Below are 20,463 nucleotides of genomic sequence, written 5' to 3'. Positions count from 1 at the left end.
CAAAGAAGATTAATTTAAAAACTGCACATCAGCACTCCTTTAATGATTACATTATATTGATCACAGAAACCCATTTTAAATACCATTTATACAAAACATTTTCCAGACGGCACCACCTAGTGGGTAGTCAGTAGAATATAACAAGGTTTAAATTGTATTTCAAAGCTCAAACAGAATGATCTTCAAATTAAAGATAACACCCAAATATCCTACTATATAGAATCAACAATTTAGAAAGGGTTTTTGGTCACTCCTGTAAGATAATTATAGTTATCTCAATTTATTATTATTATTATTATTATTAATAATAATAATAATAATAATAATAATAATGAGACAGTGATTTTGAAAGGGCAATTAATTTTTATGTAATGTAGTATTCGTAATGTAATGTAGTATTCGTATATTTGAAATCTTACTCGTACAAGTGTTTTGATCCTGGCATCTCTGCTCTATAGTTAAAATACAACTCATCATTTCTTCAGATGCACTATGGAGTCAGGAAAAAGGTGCCACAAAAATTTGCTCATTAAGGAGACGTGACCTTTGAAGCTAGGATAACTAGAAGTTTATATGTTGGTTAAATAAAGGTCAGAGTGCTATGGTGTGTTTAAAGGTTTGCACGTTTTATTTATATTTTTACATACAAGTGCAGCCTTTGAACATTTATCTTGAAAACAGATGCAGTTGATGTCCCTAAGCTAATTTACTGAAGCTCTTGAGAATGCTCTGGTTGGCATCCAATGTCATACACATGTATAAGGGCAGAAAAGCTGCATAGCCAGCTCTGAATGCAGTGTAATCTAAGCACATCCAATTGAATAAACTTGCTATTAATGTAAACTGAATGTGTAACAATCTAAATTTTTAAACAACCCACAACTTGCAGTACACATGTGCAGGTGACATTGAAATCTTTACATATAAAACCTAAAAGGAAAAAAAAAAAGCAAAAATAACTGTGAAAGGCAAGTTACTGTTGGTGGAAATGAAAAACAGGATTAACGGATAAACATGCCACATCTCTCCACCATATGCCATGTGAAACTGTATCTTCCTTAAAAGGTTGTAAATAATTAGATAAATTTATACATAATTCAAGAGTAAGTAGCATTAAATTAGGTGTTCAATGTGTTATCACCTTGTATTGATGTTTGCAATAATTCTGAGTGGTTCTTCTTGCACACGCAAAAGTTGTGTTGTTATTTTCCTTTTACCCTTTGATGTTTTCTGTGTTAAGGTTCTATAGACTATTATCTGCTAAACTGTCTATATAGGAGCAACAACCAGCACAACCTAGTGTTTACTATCAGCAATACAAAAATAACTTTAATCCTAACAGCTGTTCAAGAATTTGTGGTGACATACTTTGACAAGGACACTTTCGTTAATCTAGCCTGGGTAAGATATGTCTATGGCAGATGTTACTCAGACTCCACAAAATAAATAAATAATAATAATAAAAAATGTCATACATGCCAGGCCCTTCCATTCTCTCTATATGTTTCAAGTGTATAGTTTTTAAAATAATGTATGTTTTATTAATCGTGTATGTTAATTTTAAAACATGGTAACTGGTACTACACACTTGAAACCTCTGTTTACAGGCCTTGCATCTGATAGTCTTGTGCTTTCATAGTCGTTTCAATTGGCGAGTGAAATTGTTTCAGCTCGGACTCCATCACTAACAAGCACCTTAATAATGAACATTAAACACTCCATTGTATATGTAAAGGGAATCAGTGTATCATGGTTTTACACTAATCCCCGCTTTGATGTGTTGATGGCTTTTAAATCACACATTCGATGTATTTATCACCACCTGTTGTAATGTGGTAAATAAAATATCACCGGAGTTCTAGTGCAGTTTCATTAACACAAGTAAGTATTGCTGAAGAGAAAATTGGAAAAAAAACAAAAACAAAAAACAAACAAAAATCAAAAACAGAACCAAAAAACATCAACAAAAATGTATGGCACAAGTATATTGTTAGTTAAGGTGTAAACGCGTACATAATTTGCCATGATGACCAACTGAACGCAGGATTTGTCTGTAACTTATAACACCCCTCATTCTGAGGACATGAAAAAAAAAACAACAGTACCCATCCTCCAGCATTAACTGACATTTCTAATAGTGTCAGTAGATACTAGATAACTATTAGTCCTGTACAGTACCCTGCCAATTCCCCATTGTTGTTAAATTGCCAGTTGTGCCTGTGTAAGAAAAAAAAGGCTAACATTCTGCAGATACTAATTTTTGCTGCCGAGGGAAAAAAGTGCTTATAAATGTCTAGTTTCACGATCGGAAAACAGGAAAAGCATGGACTGTACCATCTGTATGAAGTGGGGGGTAAATAAACAATTTCCGCTTAGTGCTTAGTGTGTTTGTCAAACTTGATACAATAATTATATCATTTATAGATATTTTAAAAAATGACTTTCCTCAACTAGGCATATCTTTAAAATCAATTGTCCCTTCTTAAATTTATAGCAATAGTGGTTTGCGCCGTATCAGTTCTCTTTAGAGTTTGCCAATGTTGGAGGTGTTTGGGGGTCTGTCCCTGGAAAAAAAGGTAATACAAAAAAGAATCGTTCTACCGATAAAGCGATATACGTTACACGTGTGTTGTTTTGTTTGTCTGTCGGGTTTTCAGTATAAAAAATATGAAACCGGAGAAATGAGATGCGGAGTTTCGGGTGTTTGCTTGTTTTCAGCCATGATGCCTGTGTTGTGTGCTGAAATAATATTGAACAGTATATTGAAAAACACAGCATGATAATGTCTGATGTACTTTAACACTACAGTTAATAATAACGACAATTATAATTACATTAATGACAACACTATGGGCATGTGTATACACTAATATATTTTACGAACAGTGCTGTCAAGTGAGAATAGGGTCAAATAGGGACGAGTCTCTGAAGACGTGATTATATTTTATATTCTCACGTACATTGTCCTGTTACTGCATCAGTAAAAACTTTTTTTTTTTTTTTCTTAAAGGTTATCTTAACCATTGTGTGCCATACAGAATCCTAATGTGTTCTTGGTTATCCTGACACCAGTCATGATGTACTGTCACTGATCTGAGATTTGCATTAGTCAGTACATGGGATTTGCAGCACACCATTGAGAGTTAGTTTATTAATATGTTATTGTTTTTACAACAGGTTACTAACCTCCTACAGCATTTGCTGAGCAAGATTTTTGGTGGAATAGAAGCTAATTTATTCATTTGTCACCTACTGTCTGTAGTTATTGAACTAATAGCATGATAGCACCTACAGTATGCATGTGTGGAACAGAGAACCAGCTCATACTCTTGACAGGACAAAGTAATAATTCTTGCCTTCACATGTCATTTGATTATTTGGTCAAAATAGACAAGTATTGTACTCAAGACGTTTGTGTTCGTTACACTTCATTTCATGTTGCAGGATAATGCTCTGAAACACTTTCTACAAAGTGGAAAAGTCTCCTGTAATTTTTGTGCTTTCAGCTAATTATCCCTCAGGCAACAGCAGTATAGTGGAGATAGTGTATGTCACTTTATAGGGAACCATCCAAATTGAATTAAACTGGCTAAGGAAGCACTGTAGCAGTTTTTGAGAGTATCAGAGTCTTGGGGTAGGATGTATGGAATGGAGCCGACTATACTTGTGATGTCACTTTTACACATTAGGTTCCAGTCTGACAGACAGAGCACAGCAGTTGTATTTTGTTAATTATTCATTACCTGCCGAAGGAGAAGGTCAGTGGCTGGTGTGGATTGTCATTAAGTTGTCAAAGATTCTGGTCAGTGTTGTCCCACTCCAAATCCTGTCTTGTCTTTCACAGTCAGAATAATTGTTGTCTTGCACAAGAACAATGTATTCCTGGATTTTCAGCATTTTAATTGGCAGGGAGAAAAATGTATGATTTAGAAATGTAATGCTAAGAGGACATGTATGTCCATTGAATCAATACTGTAACAAAAAATTATTCCGTGATATCTGAGCATCAAGGCAGACTGAGACATAAAGAATGAGGATCCTGGCATCCAGCAGAATAAGTCTATTGGAGGTAGGCTTATCAGGAAAATAAATCTGAAAAACAAACAAGCATCTATTTCAAGCAAAGGAATCTCTGTTTGCAGATCTATTACTTCAGGGAAAAGTTAGTCTCTCAGATTCTATTTACAAAGTTACAAGAAGGTCCTCAGATAGTATAGCCTTTTTTGGAAGACCAAGGGAGGCTTTGGCTTTGAACAGTACAGCTTGCTCTCACAAGGCATAGACAGCATTTGGTTTATGGTAAATACATACATGATATGCAATAGTTCCCGAAGTCTAGTTTACTGTACAGTATGTACTCCTGAGACAGATGTGACTGTATCATTATATGTTTACATATACAAGTCGTGATTGGCTTTAAAGATTCTTATTTTTTGGGCCGCCCATTTACACTTGTGCTGGGCTCTAAGGCGCCTTAGAACCTGTACACATGTGACTAGCCCTTGGACTAAAGTGGTGTCTCTATGGCGACCTTGCACACACAGGATTAAAAATTTGAATATCCACTGAGGTCCCCGAGTTTACAGATGATTGAAATGTCCCTTCTTTATTTTACGATTAACATGGGTTATTTGGTCGCTGCAACCTGATGGCCTATAAAAAAAAGCAAGGACCATGCAGGAGTTTGTATTTCTGGCTGTATAAATTACTTACCAGTATAGGCTTAATTAAGGTTTTTTCTTATGCGTTTAGAGATTGTCAAACATTCTCTGTCTATTGCCTTACCTTCATGGAATCACCAGGGATCATCAAAAAATAAACTATACTTAAATGTTAAAAGGTGTACTTTCCGTGCCAGTGCTAGTTGCTGCCTCTTAGCAGTTACCAAGATAATTGTTCAGGATCCTGTGCATGAGTGACATTTCCCAGAAAAGACTATTACAAAAATAATAATAATCAACACAGGCGCTGATCTCTTTGGTCTGTCTGGAGCAACACCTGCTCTGCATGACAGCAGCTTCAAGTGAGCGTGTTTACTCTTCCTGTTCCCAAGGAGAAGGCTGAGTGACACTGACACTGGGGGCATTGCTCACAACGTGCCTTTGCGTAAGGTGCCTCAGGGACGGCTGTGTCCAGAGTAGAATAAGAAAAAGAGCTAAAGTGGTTCAGCCTCCTATCATCCTGATAGTGAAGTCGGATTAAAGTCATCCTAAAAGTAACAAGTGTAAATGGGCTATTATTGTCTTTGTGGTATACTGTAACCAACTGCAAGGAGAGGCATTCTGAGGAAGGATTACACTCTGTCTGTGTCTATGTAAGGTGTACCACATTGCTAGCTCTTCTGATGTTTAAAGGCTTTGTGGTCTGATGTGGTTTTATATAAAACCTACCTGCTAGAATGTTATATGCATTGTTGCTATGCAGTACTCCTTGTTTTTCATTGCAGATATAGAGGATGGCACAAGTTAAAGTACAGACCACAGCAAACCTCTCTGGATCTGCCATTTTTTCTGCTGTGCAGCCCCCGGCAGTGCCCAGTGCAGGTCCTCTAGGTGTGCAGTCCTCTATGAACGGATCAGTTCCAGCCTCCAGTACCAGCTGTACCAGTCCTGCCGCTGGGCTTGTGGATTCTACTGTTTCTGCAAACTCACCAGGTACCATCTATTACAGAGCACTGTGGAAGAGAATTGCACTGCATTTGAGACCACCTGAGACTGCTGCTGAGCTTGTCATGAAAATGGAATCAGTATGTCAGTCTACTGGGCGCAGGCCTAAGAATTTTTGATAAGTGGTCTGTGTTTTAGGACAGACCCATTACCGCTTGCTGTTAGTCTGAATGGGTGAATTGCCATTTCCTATTTTGCACTACTTGCAGTTTTGGTATCTTTACTAGAACAAAGATTTAATTGACTTGAACGCGAATCAGTTCTATTTGCAATTTACTCAAAAGAGTTCAGTCAGATAACACTTCACAGTAGAACAGTTCTGAACTGTTGAAGCAATGTTGAAGGCTCTGGTCGAAGTGTTTGACATTCTGGAAGTACTTTGTTGTTATGGAATTGAAAAACTTGGCCCCAGCTTTTTAAAATTAATTTTACTACTAGTTCCTACTGGAATAAAAAAGGGGGGTTATCCCAATTGTGATGAGTTTAACTTAGCCACTTTTACATGTTTACAGGGCTGACCCTTTTTCTAGCTATCACTTTATATGGCTGGACCCTATGCTAACTTAGCTGTTGTTGTACATGTGAAATATGTTTGGATAGATTTAAAAAAGTGCTTCAAGTAAGGGGTAAGAGCAAAATTATTTTAAGCATTGGTTAGCACTTTATTAATGTGATTTGATATGAAGTCGATATAAAACAGCAAGCCAAAATATGATGTACAAAGTAAGTAACAAATAATATTACGCGTCAACCCAAAATGGCTTGCTGAGGCTTCACCAACAGCAATTTAGCACTTGGCAGACAGAGGGCCATGCACAGAGAGGCACCGAGATCCCTGCAGTTGGCAGTCTGGCCAATTGCATTGCTGCTGAGTGGCTGGGCAGACCCCCAGCCATGCAACCAGCAGCCTAGGTTTGATTCAAGTTAGCAAGGATGTAGCTCCCTGCGCTGAAGGCATTGGCTTACACTGCTACACCATGGGACCATTTTGATCAGTTTTAATAGCATATATTCACAGTTTAACATAAGCTAAAGTCTGAAATATCCTTCCAGTTTGTAACATACAAATGCTAAGGTGCTGTGTTGCATTTGTGGAGGAACTGAAAAAACATACTTATTTTTATCATAAGATGGAAAATAATGATAATAAACACTGTAATACAATGTAGAAAAGTATTTCCCATCGTCTTGATTTTGTTGTGGAAAGAAAGGACATTAAAATAAGGGGATAACCATAATTGAACCAGAGTAAAAAAAAAAAAGAAAAAAATTAAACCTGAAAAAAACTTACCTACAAGTGGTTATCTTAAACATTTCTAAACTACTCACCTGGAAAAATGATCAAATGTGCAATGCTTCCACTTTTTCTGAGATGGCATTATTACGCATGGCAGAAATCCATGTGCTTGAAAGGGTAGTATTCATTGTTTGTTCCTTTGGTTTTTTTTCTTGCTTATGCGACTTAACCACCCAAACCACATAATTATGTTTTTGTTTCGATTCAAACACTTCTGAATTTGGTCTGTACAGACATCTATATTTGCTATAGCAAAAAGGGCCCTGCGGCCATAATTGCTGTGAGTAGACATACACTTTGATGGGCATTGTGGCAATTGAGAAGGGCACCCATGGTAATTGCTGTGTGGCTGCCCTTAATTTCGAGTTCTGGGTGCACAATAGCTGCAGTTTGTTATTGGTTTCTTGCCAGAATGGAATTTATGATAGCACATGGGTGAACGTGCTCCGTCTGTAGACGGAATTCAGTCAAAATGCCCTCTCCTAGGTCTATTCCTATGATTCATGTAGAAATGCCAAAAAAAATCTGGGGGTGGAGAAAAACTGTAGTGTACTCGATGATTTGTAACCTTGTGGTATGTTTTTCTTCTGTTCAACTGTAACTTAATTGAGACCATAGGCACCTAACCCACAGAACACAGGGGAGGCAAACGATATATTTTGCCACTCTTTTTTTTGCTCTGCGTAAACACACTATTATTCTATGTTTTGTTATGGTTTTGCCTATAAACGGTTTAAAATGTAAAAAAAAAAAAAAAAAAAAAAAAAAAAAAAGGAAAGTCATTCACAAAATGCCGTAAGTGTTTATACAAATATTTGCAATTTGACCATAGCTGAAATTTGATTGGCTCGTGGCGGCCATGTTTTTTTATGTAGCGAGTTGCTTTGCACGAACTTGATAGACAACCTTGCCAAGGCTATGTATGCAAAGTTTTGCTTAAATTGGCATACGTTTCGGAGAAAAATACATTTTAATATTTTTGACAAATCTAATATTGAACAACTGTAAATCTAGGCCATGAGGGTAATCTGTTGCAGAGTTTTATGTCACTGCTATAAGCGGTTTCAGAGAAGATTTTTTAATTTTCCAAAATTATCGAGAAATCCAATATGGCCGACACACCATGTGACCTATGATCTTCATTTTCACTCTGACACAATTTGCCGTAGGTGCCTACCACCCGTGAGTTTTCGTGCAATGGTGTTGATTTTACGGACATACAAATATTTGGCTTAGAAAATCCAATATGGCTGCCAAATCATGTGACCAATCAACTTCATTCTTTTGTTGACATTAATTTCCCATAATCCTCTACTACTGTATGAAGTTTCATTGCTCTTCCACATTGTACATTCTATGCAAAACTGTTATACACATGTGTATGCCCACCTCAACAAGATCACTGTTTCCTGGGCATGCCCTTGCGGGGGATAACAGCAGCCAGACTAGTACAGTGTGGAGCACCTACTACAGTATCCGCTCCTGATGTTTGTATTGTGATTATACCTTGTGAGTAATGTCACATTTTTTGAAGTTATGAAAAAATGCAAAGCATAAATTATGTTTAATTTAATTTGCAGCTGGTAGCACTGACCTGATTAGCTCTGTTCTTGGATTACCTTACCTAAGGTAACAACTGAGAGTGTGTACATTTTTCTTTGATTCAGTAAGTCACAGGTTCAAATGATGTGCAAATTTTGCCCGCTCATTGAAAAACACACTTGTGAACTGGGCTGTCATCTGTTAAATCCTGATTAAAAGCCTGGATCTGCTCCACGTGACTGGGAGTGTGTTTAGGGTTGTCAGATTTGTGAAATGTTAAACAAAGGTCATTTATGCTTTGTGGATAAAAGAACAGGAATATTGTCCACATTTCTTTAGAGCTTTCAGTCTTTCTCCAGCTTGGGGAGAGGTTTTGTGCAGTATAATATTAGTCTAAAGTTAAACATTGTCTCTGAGTTTTGTTTTTGTGGGGGGAGGAGGCACTTGTTTTCCTTTGATTTCATGTTTTTATAAATTAGTTTCTTTGTGTGTGTAGTCCCATTTGTGGGTATTGTGTAAAAACAAACAAAAAAAAAAAAACGAACCCGTTTTTAAGGCACTAATTTTACAAAGCTGTCGTCGCTGTACTACCAAAGGCTCATATGTCAGAGAACATTTGAAGTACTTAATTCAGATTTGCAGGATTATGTAAACACATAAACTCTATTTCATTTGTTCATTTTATTTCATCTGATCATGTTTACAAACTATTCCATCAGGGAGGTCACCTCAGATTTCAATGTATGCTTCTAGTTCAGTAAAGTGAACTAACTTGCTTAATTACTGTACAGTACTTTCTACTCCAGAAAGGTGACTGTCATCCAACACCGTCCAGTCTCTTCACTTAATTTAGTTCAATTTTTTAGCAAGAAACTACATGCTGTCTTACTCAGACTGAGCCACTTCAATTTTTCAAATTTTCCATTTGAACCATTGCAGGTTTTAATTGTTTTTTTTTTAATGTGAAGCTACTTCTTCAAAATGCATTAATAGTCTACTGCAGCTCACCTTGTAGAAGTGATTACACACTAGATTGGTTTCTTTGTCTAAGTGTAATGTATGAATTTATCATCTTAATATTAATTTTACAAGCATTTCACATTGTATCTTGCACACCAAGGGCCTACTATTCAAATGTTGTTAACTTATGTTCAGTTACCTCAGAAAGTTCAGATAAAGTCAATGGAGTCTTATATTTATATATATATATATATATAATATATATATATATATATAGTAATCCCATATATATATACTATATATATATGTGTGCAGAAAGTTTCAGAATGTGTACAACGTCAATACTTTAGTTGTCAAAGCTGCACAGTTGTTTTTCTTGATCACAAAAGATGACAATATTTGACTGTTGTCTTAACCATCTGCAGTCTACAACAGAGTAGTTAGCTGTTACGAAGGTCACCTTTGAAATCAGAAATCAAAGGATGTGTTGCAGTAAGAATACCTCTGTTAAAAAAGGGAACAAGACTAAAAGGCTGACATATGCATAAGAACACGGAAACTGGACAAAGGTGCTCTGGACTGTTGATGGATGGACAACGACACCTATGCCTTCTGCCAGTTCTGTTGTCAGTTCAACGCTTGTCCGCTTTCTATTCCTTAAGGATATCATCTTCAAGTATTGCTCATCCTTGTTAGACAGCTTTTTGGGTCTTCCAGTCTTGGGTTTGTTAATTATAGATAATGTTTTTCTGTACTTGTTGATTATGCTTTGGATACCACACCTTGAAAATGAAGTGATGCAAGCTATTTCACTCAACGTTTTTCCTTAAGTCAAGGTTGTTACAATAGTAGAAAACACTAGTGGAGGCTTTGCGTAACTTGTTGATGCTCATAATTGATCAGAGTAGAAAAATGCAAAATGTGTAAGACTTTTGCACAGCAGTGTGTATAAAACACTGTACAAAACAGAGCACCGCCGTTAAGTTGAAATACAAAATCAAAGCAGGTTGCATACGTTTTCTAAAAATCCATTTTCTATTTCAAAACACCAGTGATATACATAGGACTACAACGAAGGGTACTTTGAAGGTTCGGAACACATTACCTAAGGAAGGTTCGAACCTTCTATGCTACTAAGTTGCATAATTTACAAATGACGTCACCGTAGCTACTTGTTTATATTTGATAGAAAATCATATTATTTTACAGGTAATCCATATAAATGGAATTAAGCATTTACATGTAGTTTAAAAATAAGGTATATAGAACAGTAATAACGTTTTTCTAATTTCAACTGTTTATTTACACATAATTGATGCTACCTGCGATATATACATTAAGCTTGCATTGCAGCAGCACCAACTGCAGTAGATTTGGGCAAAACAAAGCTTTATTTAACAGTCACCGTTCCAAGCAGGTCATCGGTCACATTTTAATATTACTAAAAATATTAACAATAATGTGAACTTACGCTTGTTAGGCGACAGCGGAGGTTGGTTGTGCCTCCATGATGCATCAACAGTCGCTTGCACAGTTTGCATTCAGCTTTTCTCCTGGGCATTTAACAAAAAAAAGCCTAAACAGCAGAGGGATTTCAAGACATTTCTTTCAGTACAGCTTACGCTATACAACACTTTGCTGTCGAGATGGTGAATGAAGAAATTAAAGGTTTGCCTCTGGATAACACAAGCTGGAGGGGGGAGGGGCGGACAGTGCTCAGTTTTCGAAATAAAAATAATTAATGTTAGCATATATGTGGCATGTTTCAAACATATTCTACCATAGCTCACTTACACTGTCTTGTACACTAGGTACTCGTTACATATTTTACTGAAGCACTGCAACCGCTATATGTATGTGCCTCCCCCCGCCCCCCCGCGTGCTTTAGCATATAGAGTTGCTACGTATAACAATTTGGTAACGGATTTTACACAACTTTTGTTTACGTAATATGCATTATACAAATTAAAAGATAGAATTTTGCAGGTGTGCCGGTTAATGTGTGATTTATAGTGTTCACACATTGTCAAACGATTTCTGTTAACAGAAAAAAAAAATAAATAAATAAAACATACAGTACGTGATTGCCACCTGACAAACCTTCGAAGGTTTAAAAGTACCTTTTGAATTCCTGGGTAGCGAACGAACCTTCGAACACAGCCCTAGATACACAGTTGTGCTTTGTTTATTAAAAGGTTTATTCTATTTGCAGCTTCTCCCCAGGAAAACATGGCAAACCCCAAAGAGAAAACTCCAATGTGTCTAGTAAATGAGTTAGCCCGTTTCAACAGAATTCAGCCCCAGTACAAGCTCCTACATGAACAAGGGGCTGCACATGCCAAGGTAAGATGTATCTTAATGGGATACTTTAACTCATCATCATTTTCCTAATGTTTAATTTATAAGGATTGTTGTTAGGATTGTGTATTAGCACTAAAGCTTTGAGAAGGATTATTGTGCACTAAAGCATGTGCAATGCGGATATGCCTCCCCACCTCACTTCTTCACAACCAGCCTTGTTTGCTGGAATACCATGACAAATAATGGTCTTAGGCCCTGTCCACACTACATAAATGATCTCGAGAACCGTACTCAAAAACGATTAAATTAACCCAGCTCAAAGCGGCCATACTAAAGTACTGTTTCATGTTTAGTCAGACTTAATGCGTACAAACGCTATTAAAATAGTCTGGTTACTGTTCCTAGCAGCACAGTGGACTGTGGGACTTAATATGACATTATCCCAGCATGCACTGGATTTTATGCTTACAACCCAGCAAATATGGAGCCTGTGCTTACAGAAGACACAACGTCTCTTAGCATGAACGTTATGGCTTTGTTTCTTAAAAGCACAAGGTACGTTGTATCATGTGTGCGTTTCACTTTGAACTCTGAAGTTCTCCTTGACCGATTTCATCGCTACAGATATCAGTGTGCCTTGATTTCGGCATCTGTTCATGTCGCTCTATGATCCACCATTTTACAACAAGCCTCAGAAATTGTATACGGTACAGCAGTATTGATGGTCATTCACAGCTTCTAAAGACTCCTGTTCCGAGTACTGTATTTGTAACGTTCATGCGCCAAAACATCAGAAAGCATTATGGGATATTGGAGGATACATAAAAAATGTAGTTCGGTATTACAGTGTCCAGTACCTGATGAGATCTAATACAGAACCGGACTTGAGACTACCCCCTGGTCTCGAAGTACAGTATTAAACGCTGGTAATGTAGAAGCTAACCGTATTTAGCACTTTTCAGTTTAAAGGCAACTAATACGGTTTAAAGGCATAGTGTGGACAGAACCTATGCTGAAACAACAATGGAGAATCATACAGAATACATACTGTAGAGTTGTAAATTAAATATCAGAGAAATGTATATGATACAAAGAATCCCTTTAATGTTTCTGCTACAACATTTCAGTTGATGTATTTAAGGAAAGAAGTTGATGTAATACTACTTTTTTTGTGTGCAGCCATAAGCAAAGACTGTACAGTATGGATTGATAGTAGATAAATTACAACCTTTAAGCTGGGTCCACACCTGAGCGATCAATTGCGCATCTTAGTTGCATGCAACCGAGTCGCTTATACGTGGACGTCCCTGCAACCAGTTGCGAGCAGTTGCTCAACCAGTTGCTTGAAGTAGAGCCAGGCTCTACTTTCCAAGCAACCTCCTGAGCGACTTCTGTAGACAGAGCGATCATGTGGCAATTTGCGAACTCTGACTGATTCTCTTACAATGCTGACTGCACAGCTTGCATATCCTCTCATAAAGAAGTGCTAATTTTTAAACATGGCTTTGTTTTTTCTTTAGGGAATATGACATTTAAAATAACAGCTGAAAAAATAATAAGAACCAACTCTTCCTCGTTTAATACTGGACAAATTACGACCTGACCAAAAAAAGTGTCACCTCAGTTGTCAAAAATGTAATAAAATAAATACAATTCTAAACTTGTAGACATGGGACAATCAGTTAGACTGAGCATTGGAACCAACACATTTACTCGTACATAGGAACCAGGATTTTTGACGATTTAAAAAAAAAAACAATTAAAAAATGTTATATGTTGTAGTGCAAATATACTGTTAATTAGTGTACATTTGCAGGATAGTCTATGTAACCCCATTGTGCTCTGCCTACATCATTATGATTTATAGCCTTCTTGATAAAAGCTGTTTTTTTATTTTCAATATTCTTAATATATTTGTGTGGCTATTTTAAAATACAAAAAAAAAAAACCCTGCAATTAATAATGTGCATACATTTGCATGGAATTTTTTTAAATTAAAATATGCAAACAAATCAAAGATATATTTTAGTCAAACTGCACCATTTGTTTGATTTATTGTTCATTCATCTTTTGCATAAACTTGGCTTTATTACCTGATTTGACCATTAGCTTCAGTGGTTTCTGTCAGGGATAAACAACAATAACGGGTGAATCAGTAAAAATAATTCCATTTGAGTTCCAACATGAGTGCTGTTAACAGTTTGTATTATCGATGTGTGTATTGTAAACCCTGACTATTTCTAGTGAAATACAGTAAATTCAATATTTCAGTTGACAGTGTTTTCTATATTGTTGCGAATTTGCTCTTGCTGTCTGGTGCTTACAGATCTTCACTGTGCAGCTGACTCTTGGAGAGCAGATCTGGGACGCAGAAGGCAGCAGCATCAAAAAGGCACAACATTCAGCTGCAGCCATAGCATTGACTGAGACGACCCTGCCCAAGCCATCACTACGGCCGCCCAAGGTGGAGACTAACAGCAACCCAGGTACATTACACAGCGAGACAAGGCAGCACTGTGTAGCTGGGTTTACGTTATGGCAGATCACCACCCTGTATCGATCTCCCACAATGTTATCATGTGACTGCGTTGAAACATTTACACTAGGATACGGTAGCGGAAGCGTACGGAATATTTTGAGGTCAGTTTAACCTGCTTACAACAGATTCAATTACATGCTATACTACACAACATACTATATACCAAATACAAAATAAACCTTCACCAATCCACATTTGATCCACTGACTCTCGAATCCATGGATACCTTTCTAAGAAGAGCAGGGGTGTTGTTAACCCTGCTTTTATAGATAAATTCCAATCAAGGCCAATACAACTCAGGCCTTTTTCAACACTGTGAAGTAAAAAACAAACGCTCAAAAGAGCAGACCAATAACACACTGAAACTAGTTACTTTTTTAATGAGTTGCATGAAGAATTAAAAAAGTACTATTACTTGTAATGCCTTACCAACACAGTTTGTTATAAATAAAACTCAGTCTATTAATACAATAAATTACATTTCGCTACTGTATCATTAGCAAGATGATTTGTATTACTAACTTTTGTTTTAATTGAGTGACAGGACTTATTGTACAGCACAAAACAGAATGGTACATCACAATAATACTGTAAAACCCCAAGACCTGCCAGGTCATGAGAACACCATGTGACATTTAACATTGATTGGCAACTTGATTTCTTATTACATTTTACATGGGCGTTCTTCGAACACCTAGAATGATGCACACTAAGATTTATTTTGGGATGCAGTATAGTTTGGAAGCTTGAAATGAGAATAAACCCATTATCTAATTTAGAAAAAAGTAATTAATGAAGTTGTTGAAGGTTAGTTTTTTACCTGCACATCCACATGGTGTGCTTGGTGAGCCGTACAGTGAGGGGAGCGCAGGTTCATGTCCTGGCTGTGCGAAGTAGCCAGACTTTGCTGGAGATTCCAGAGGGAGCAGTGAATTGCATCTGGCACTGCCGCAGGTTAGGGAGGCAAAACCAGCAGCAGACCTGCAGGACTTACTCCAGAGGCCAATAGCTGGCCGACATCCGCTCCTGAGGCAGTTGGCTTGGTCGTGGGATCAGAGGATGCCTACTGATCTTCAGTTTTCCTGAGCTGTTGTGGGAAATTCATGCACCAGGGGAATGTAATTGGACATTCAAATGTGAGGAGAAAACCAGGGATAATATAATTAAGCAAAAGAGCTGCTTTTGCATTCTGGTAAATTGTTCACGCCTTTTGGGGTCTGGGATTATAAAAGCTTGCACTGGTGCAGGTCACCAAAATGCAAACTATTAATGAAACTTAATTAGAAATAAACAACATTCTAGACTTCATGCATATTCTTTCTTATATTTATGTTAGATTATTGAAGGAAAGAAAGTGTTCTATAGGTACTGTAAAATATAATATATTCTTATTATTTGTGTATTTTCTAATCCGCATGTAGGCAGTATAACCCCTACTGTTGAACTGAATGGCTTAGCAATGAAAAGAGGAGAACCTGCCATCTACAGACCTTTGGACCCAAAGCCTTTGCCAAATTACAGAGCCAATTACAACTTCCGGGGAATGTTCAATCAAAGGTAAACGTGCTTCATTGTAGTTTATTGTGTGATGATTGCGACAGGGCTTAAGCGACTCTTTCCAGGTCTTCTCCCTTGGGATAAAGAAGTACAGTCTTCTGTTACTGCTTCTTAGAATAATGCAAGTACATGCTATTACCACGCAGTGCAGGCTGATAGATGTATAAATAGTTGAGCAGTTATATTACACGCATTGTGTGCTCATAACATTACTTCATTGCTGATTGCTGTTAATTAATTTTAACTTGTGCCAAGATTTCTAGTCAATTTAAACGGACCCAGTGTGAATGCAGCGTAATGTTTCAGTGAGGTTCTGCAAACAATATCTTCATGTAGAGGTTAGTGTTGCTGACTTTGTTGTCCCCAGTGTGTCTTGTCTGCAATGTAGTCTTTAGATCTTAACATTATTTAGCCTTTTTTGGGGGAATGTAACCACAGTTGTTTTTTTCTGTTATTCTCGTTGCTTCTTTTAAGTTTTAAGTTGATAGCTAGTAATAAAGAATTCCTGCTGCCTGGACTGTGGTCGGCATTCTCATATTGAAACGCACTTTCACGATTAGGTTAAAATGGGAGCATTGCAGGATGCCCCTGATTAGTGCCCTGTGAAATTTATTTTTATTTTGTATCCTTTTTTTGTTTTATTTTTACAGGTACACATTAATAAAAAACTCAAATAGATGTACATCAATAATAGTATAGTATACATCATGTTTGAACTACATACATAATTTTTAGTAAACATTGTCCTTTTTTTTTTTACATTTTGACATAAACTGACCTTGCACAGAAAAACGATTTAGTTACCATAATTTCTCATTAGCGGCAGTAACGGTACAGTCCCCCCACTCTTTTTAATCAGCTGCCAGTTTACAGTAAATACTGCCCATGCCCTCTATAAAAATACAATACTATAACGTATATATATATATATATATATATATATATATATATATATATATATATATATATATATATTATATATATATTTATATTTATTTTACACTTTTACACCTACTATTGTGGGGCTGTCATAATAATTACACATACAGCAATCTACCCATTAAAAAAAAAAAATGGGTCTAGTATACAAGCTTGGGGTTTCTAAGTATTTAAACACAAAGCAAAGCAGGGTCATTTAAAATCATTCAACACCAAAACATCATTTGCTCAAGTGCAAAGTTTGCACCACTTGAAATAAGATAATTAGCATACTAATACAAAATATAAGCCAACAAGCCATATTTTCCCCAAAAGGAATAAACAGCTAATGCGTAACAATGGTATCTTTCGACTCCCATTCCAGCCGACAGTTGCAAAATCTGCACATCATTATTTTGTCACCGTCATGTGCATACTCAGAGTATTTGCAGTGTTGTTTAATTGTTATGCACGGTTTAGGCATTTTAGAAACAAATGTCTCTTCCATCACAATTTTTAATTCCCAAAGGACTCGCTCCAAATTATACATCTGCGCAAGTGCTAGTCAGAGCTTCCGTTTCCCTTCAGACTGTGTCCATGGTAACGGCTTAGCCTTGGCAACTACAATTGCAAGTGTTTATTTAAAGTATTTTTTGTATAAGCGTCCCAATTAAAAAATGTAAATGAAATTATATATAATAATTTTTCATTTTATTTCGTTTCATATTTGCATTTCGTTTTATATGTTGCATTCGTTTTATTTCGTGCTATTTCGTATTTGCATTAAACACAGGGCTCTACCCTTGATCATGTAAAATGCTTGTATATTCATGGACATAATATGATTCTAATTATTTAGAATGTGGCATTTACACTTGCTTGCCTATTTATAGCTTTTGTTGGTGGCTGCTCTTCAGTTTGTATGACGTGAGTGCTGGTAGATTTCAAGGGTGTAGTCTAGAATCAGTTTAATTTAGCATCTGTATATGTTCTTTGGGTGATGTGCCATAATATGTCATTACATTTTTATGTTGATGACACAGTTATATCAGTTAGACTCCCCTGAGAGATCTGTCTCCATTTTATTTGTTTGACTGTAGGGACGAAAAATAAAATCAGTCTCCAAGAGTCACAAAGGTAGTTTTATTCAAGCAGATATCTGGAGAGACAACACCTCACAGGCAATCTGTTGATGCTTCTGACATGTAGTTACAAGGTACAGCTTTTTATAGTAATGCACAAACAAGACAAAATAGTGTGTCCTTGCAGCAGAACGTATATTCATCTTAAAAGGAAGCAAAGTATTACAAGATGTTCATGGTACACACAAGATGTTCTCGGCACACAGCCAAAGTGCAATGTCCTTGTAAAGCGCTGACTCACCTATCCATATTTCAACACAGCCTATACAGGTATACTCAAGCATTTTCATACTACTTTTTTTTAACTAATATTTATTTCAGCCCTTCACCTCCCACTTTTGACCCGTGGCCAATAGAACCCACGAGGCCAACATGAGACCGTCTTCTGCGCACCCATCAGAGGTTACCAGCACATGACAGTGAGCATCTTCTCCACTCACTCAATTTAGAGGAGGGTATTCTTCACAGCCCTGACCGTCCATTGAGTGCGTTGATATTGACGGAGGGTGTGGCGCATTCAACAGTAGAGAAAGAACACCAGAACAGGGGTGACAGGGGACACCAAGGAGGCAACTCGACCGGAAATGTTCTACCAGCCGAACCAATCGACCCATGCCCCTGGTCCAAAACCCCATCCAGTACTGCAGTACTCTCCCCACTTTGTTACCTTTCCAGGACCTTTTCCTAGATAATCTCAATCAAAGCCTGATGCTTGATGTTTGCTCCCATAGTGGTTATAAACCCTCGTTTAGCCAAAGTGGCCATGTAGTCATGTACCACTCCAAAGGCATACCAGCTGTCTGTATAAATACAGATGTCCTGTCCTCTGCTCTGATGTAAAGCCATCAGTAGTGCTATCAGTTCCGCCTCTTGAACTGAAAAGCCCCCCCTGGTAACTTCCCCATTACAAGAGTTCCTTTCGGTCCCTTAGTGGGGTTCCATGTAGCCCACCTAGTTACAAAGGCCCTGCCAGTTGAATCCCAATAACAAGAGCCATCAGTGTATATCGGTGTTTGTGCTGATTCATGGATCTCACCCACAATCCCCATTTACTCTTCTCTGCTGGCACATATATGGTCCTCACCTGTCTCAGGTACTAAGTCTGTCATTGAGATCCGATTGTCTCGTACCACTGTGGCATCACTCTGTAGGCTTAGGGCCCACCTCGCCTGAGTTGCTGTGGATACACCTCTCAGCTTACCTGGCATCATCGTTTTCCGGGAGGTGCGTTGTGTGTGTATGATCAGTGGCGTAAATCCTACCAGTGGCTCAGTTGTTTGGATTGCCCAGCAGACTGCTCCCAGGTACGTTTCACATGCAGGGTACCCGTACTCGGTGGGTGTCTTCTTACTTGAGTAGTAAGCCGTGGTCTTAGATGTCCCCCATGTTCCTGTAACAAGACACATTGTACAGTGTTATTTCTGATGGAGACCTGTAAATGGAACTCTCAGTCTGAACACGGAATCCCTAATGCTGGGGCCTCAGATCTCTTGTTTCAGTTTCTCGAATCCTTCCTTTGCCTCCTTGGTCCAGTACACAGGGTCAAGCTTACCTTCCGTTCTCTTCAACATCTCATACAGAGGGCCTGCCGAGACAGCATAGTCTTCGATATATTCACGTATGTAGTTCGTATGAAATCCCTGGGGCAATCTGGTCCAGGTGAACTGTGTTCCTTTAATCGTGAATGCAAATTTCCACTGGTCTTGTATTCTAATGGACAGACTCCAAAAACCATTGCAAATGTCACCTGACAAGATTATCTTATTTCGACCAAAAGTCTTCGTTATATTTTGCCTTTTGAAATTTAGGAAGTAAATCAACATACATTTTTGCATCAGTAACTGACAAAGGAACATCCTTATAACTCTCCACCATCACTATAGGATCAATGGTTGGATCTGTGGGTTCCTGATTTATTACCATCGGAGCTACTTTGAGCACACTCCGTTTTGCACTCTGTTCCTCTGCCCACTCTTGGGCCTTCCATTCAAGATACCCTCAGTTGATACCATTAGCTTCTTCTCCTTTACGTGTTCCCATTATTTTACAGAGTGCCTGTACCATGGACAGAATAGGTTTGGACTTGTCTAAAGCTTCCCTCAGACTCCTGTCTTCCAGCCAGGCTTTGCTTAAGGACTTTATTTTCCTTTTCGCTGTTCTCAAGCCCACCTGTCATTTTCTCTGCCCTACGCATCATTACACTTGCTTTCTCCAACTTGTCTTTTGTTTCTTAAACCATTCTCTCCGCTCTTCCTGACTCAGATTACTTGACCGACCATCTTTCTATTTGCACTGCCCTCTATTCTGGTCTTCCATATACTTATTTAGTCATATTACAGCATGTACAAATTGCATCTGAAATATGATTCACTCGGTACAAATTCTCTGACAATACCACCTAGTCCTGCATTCACTACATTGGCTCCACATAATTTCATACAGATTAAAAAATTCTTACATAATGTGCAAAGGTTTGGTGTCACCCCTCTGGTACCTTATGAACCCACCTCTGTTTGGTCTTTCAGCTGAGACTTGCTGGTT

At 37.7% G+C, this 20,463-nt stretch overlaps 1 protein-coding gene across 9 annotated transcripts in view; it reads left to right on the top strand.

The window, feature by feature from the left end:
- The first annotated feature begins 2,471 nt into the window (after positions 1-2,471).
- The window catches only part of LOC121313408 (double-stranded RNA-binding protein Staufen homolog 2-like), a 110,490-nt gene continuing 92,498 nt past the window's right edge, over positions 2,472-20,463 (top strand). For 5 of the 9 annotated variants that reach the window (XM_041245922.1, XM_041245920.1, XM_041245916.1 and 2 more), the window contains exons 1-5: positions 2,472-2,576; positions 5,447-5,654; positions 11,678-11,808; positions 14,093-14,252; positions 15,727-15,862. In XM_041245922.1, coding sequence (XP_041101856.1) covers positions 5,456-5,654; positions 11,678-11,808; positions 14,093-14,252; positions 15,727-15,862 — 626 coding nt within the window. In that variant the 5' untranslated portion in view covers positions 2,472-2,576; positions 5,447-5,455. The remainder of the gene's footprint in view (positions 2,577-5,446; positions 5,655-11,677; positions 11,809-14,092; positions 14,253-15,726; positions 15,863-20,463) is intronic. The other 4 variants (XM_041245921.1, XM_041245923.1, XM_041245917.1 and 1 more) reach the window with 2 other exon arrangements.

Source organism: Polyodon spathula, chromosome 3, assembly GCF_017654505.1.
Source record: "Polyodon spathula isolate WHYD16114869_AA chromosome 3, ASM1765450v1, whole genome shotgun sequence".
Taxonomy (NCBI): domain Eukaryota; kingdom Metazoa; phylum Chordata; class Actinopteri; order Acipenseriformes; family Polyodontidae; genus Polyodon; species Polyodon spathula.
Note: the sequence above shows the minus strand (reverse complement) of the source record. Positions and strands in the feature narration are given on the sequence as shown.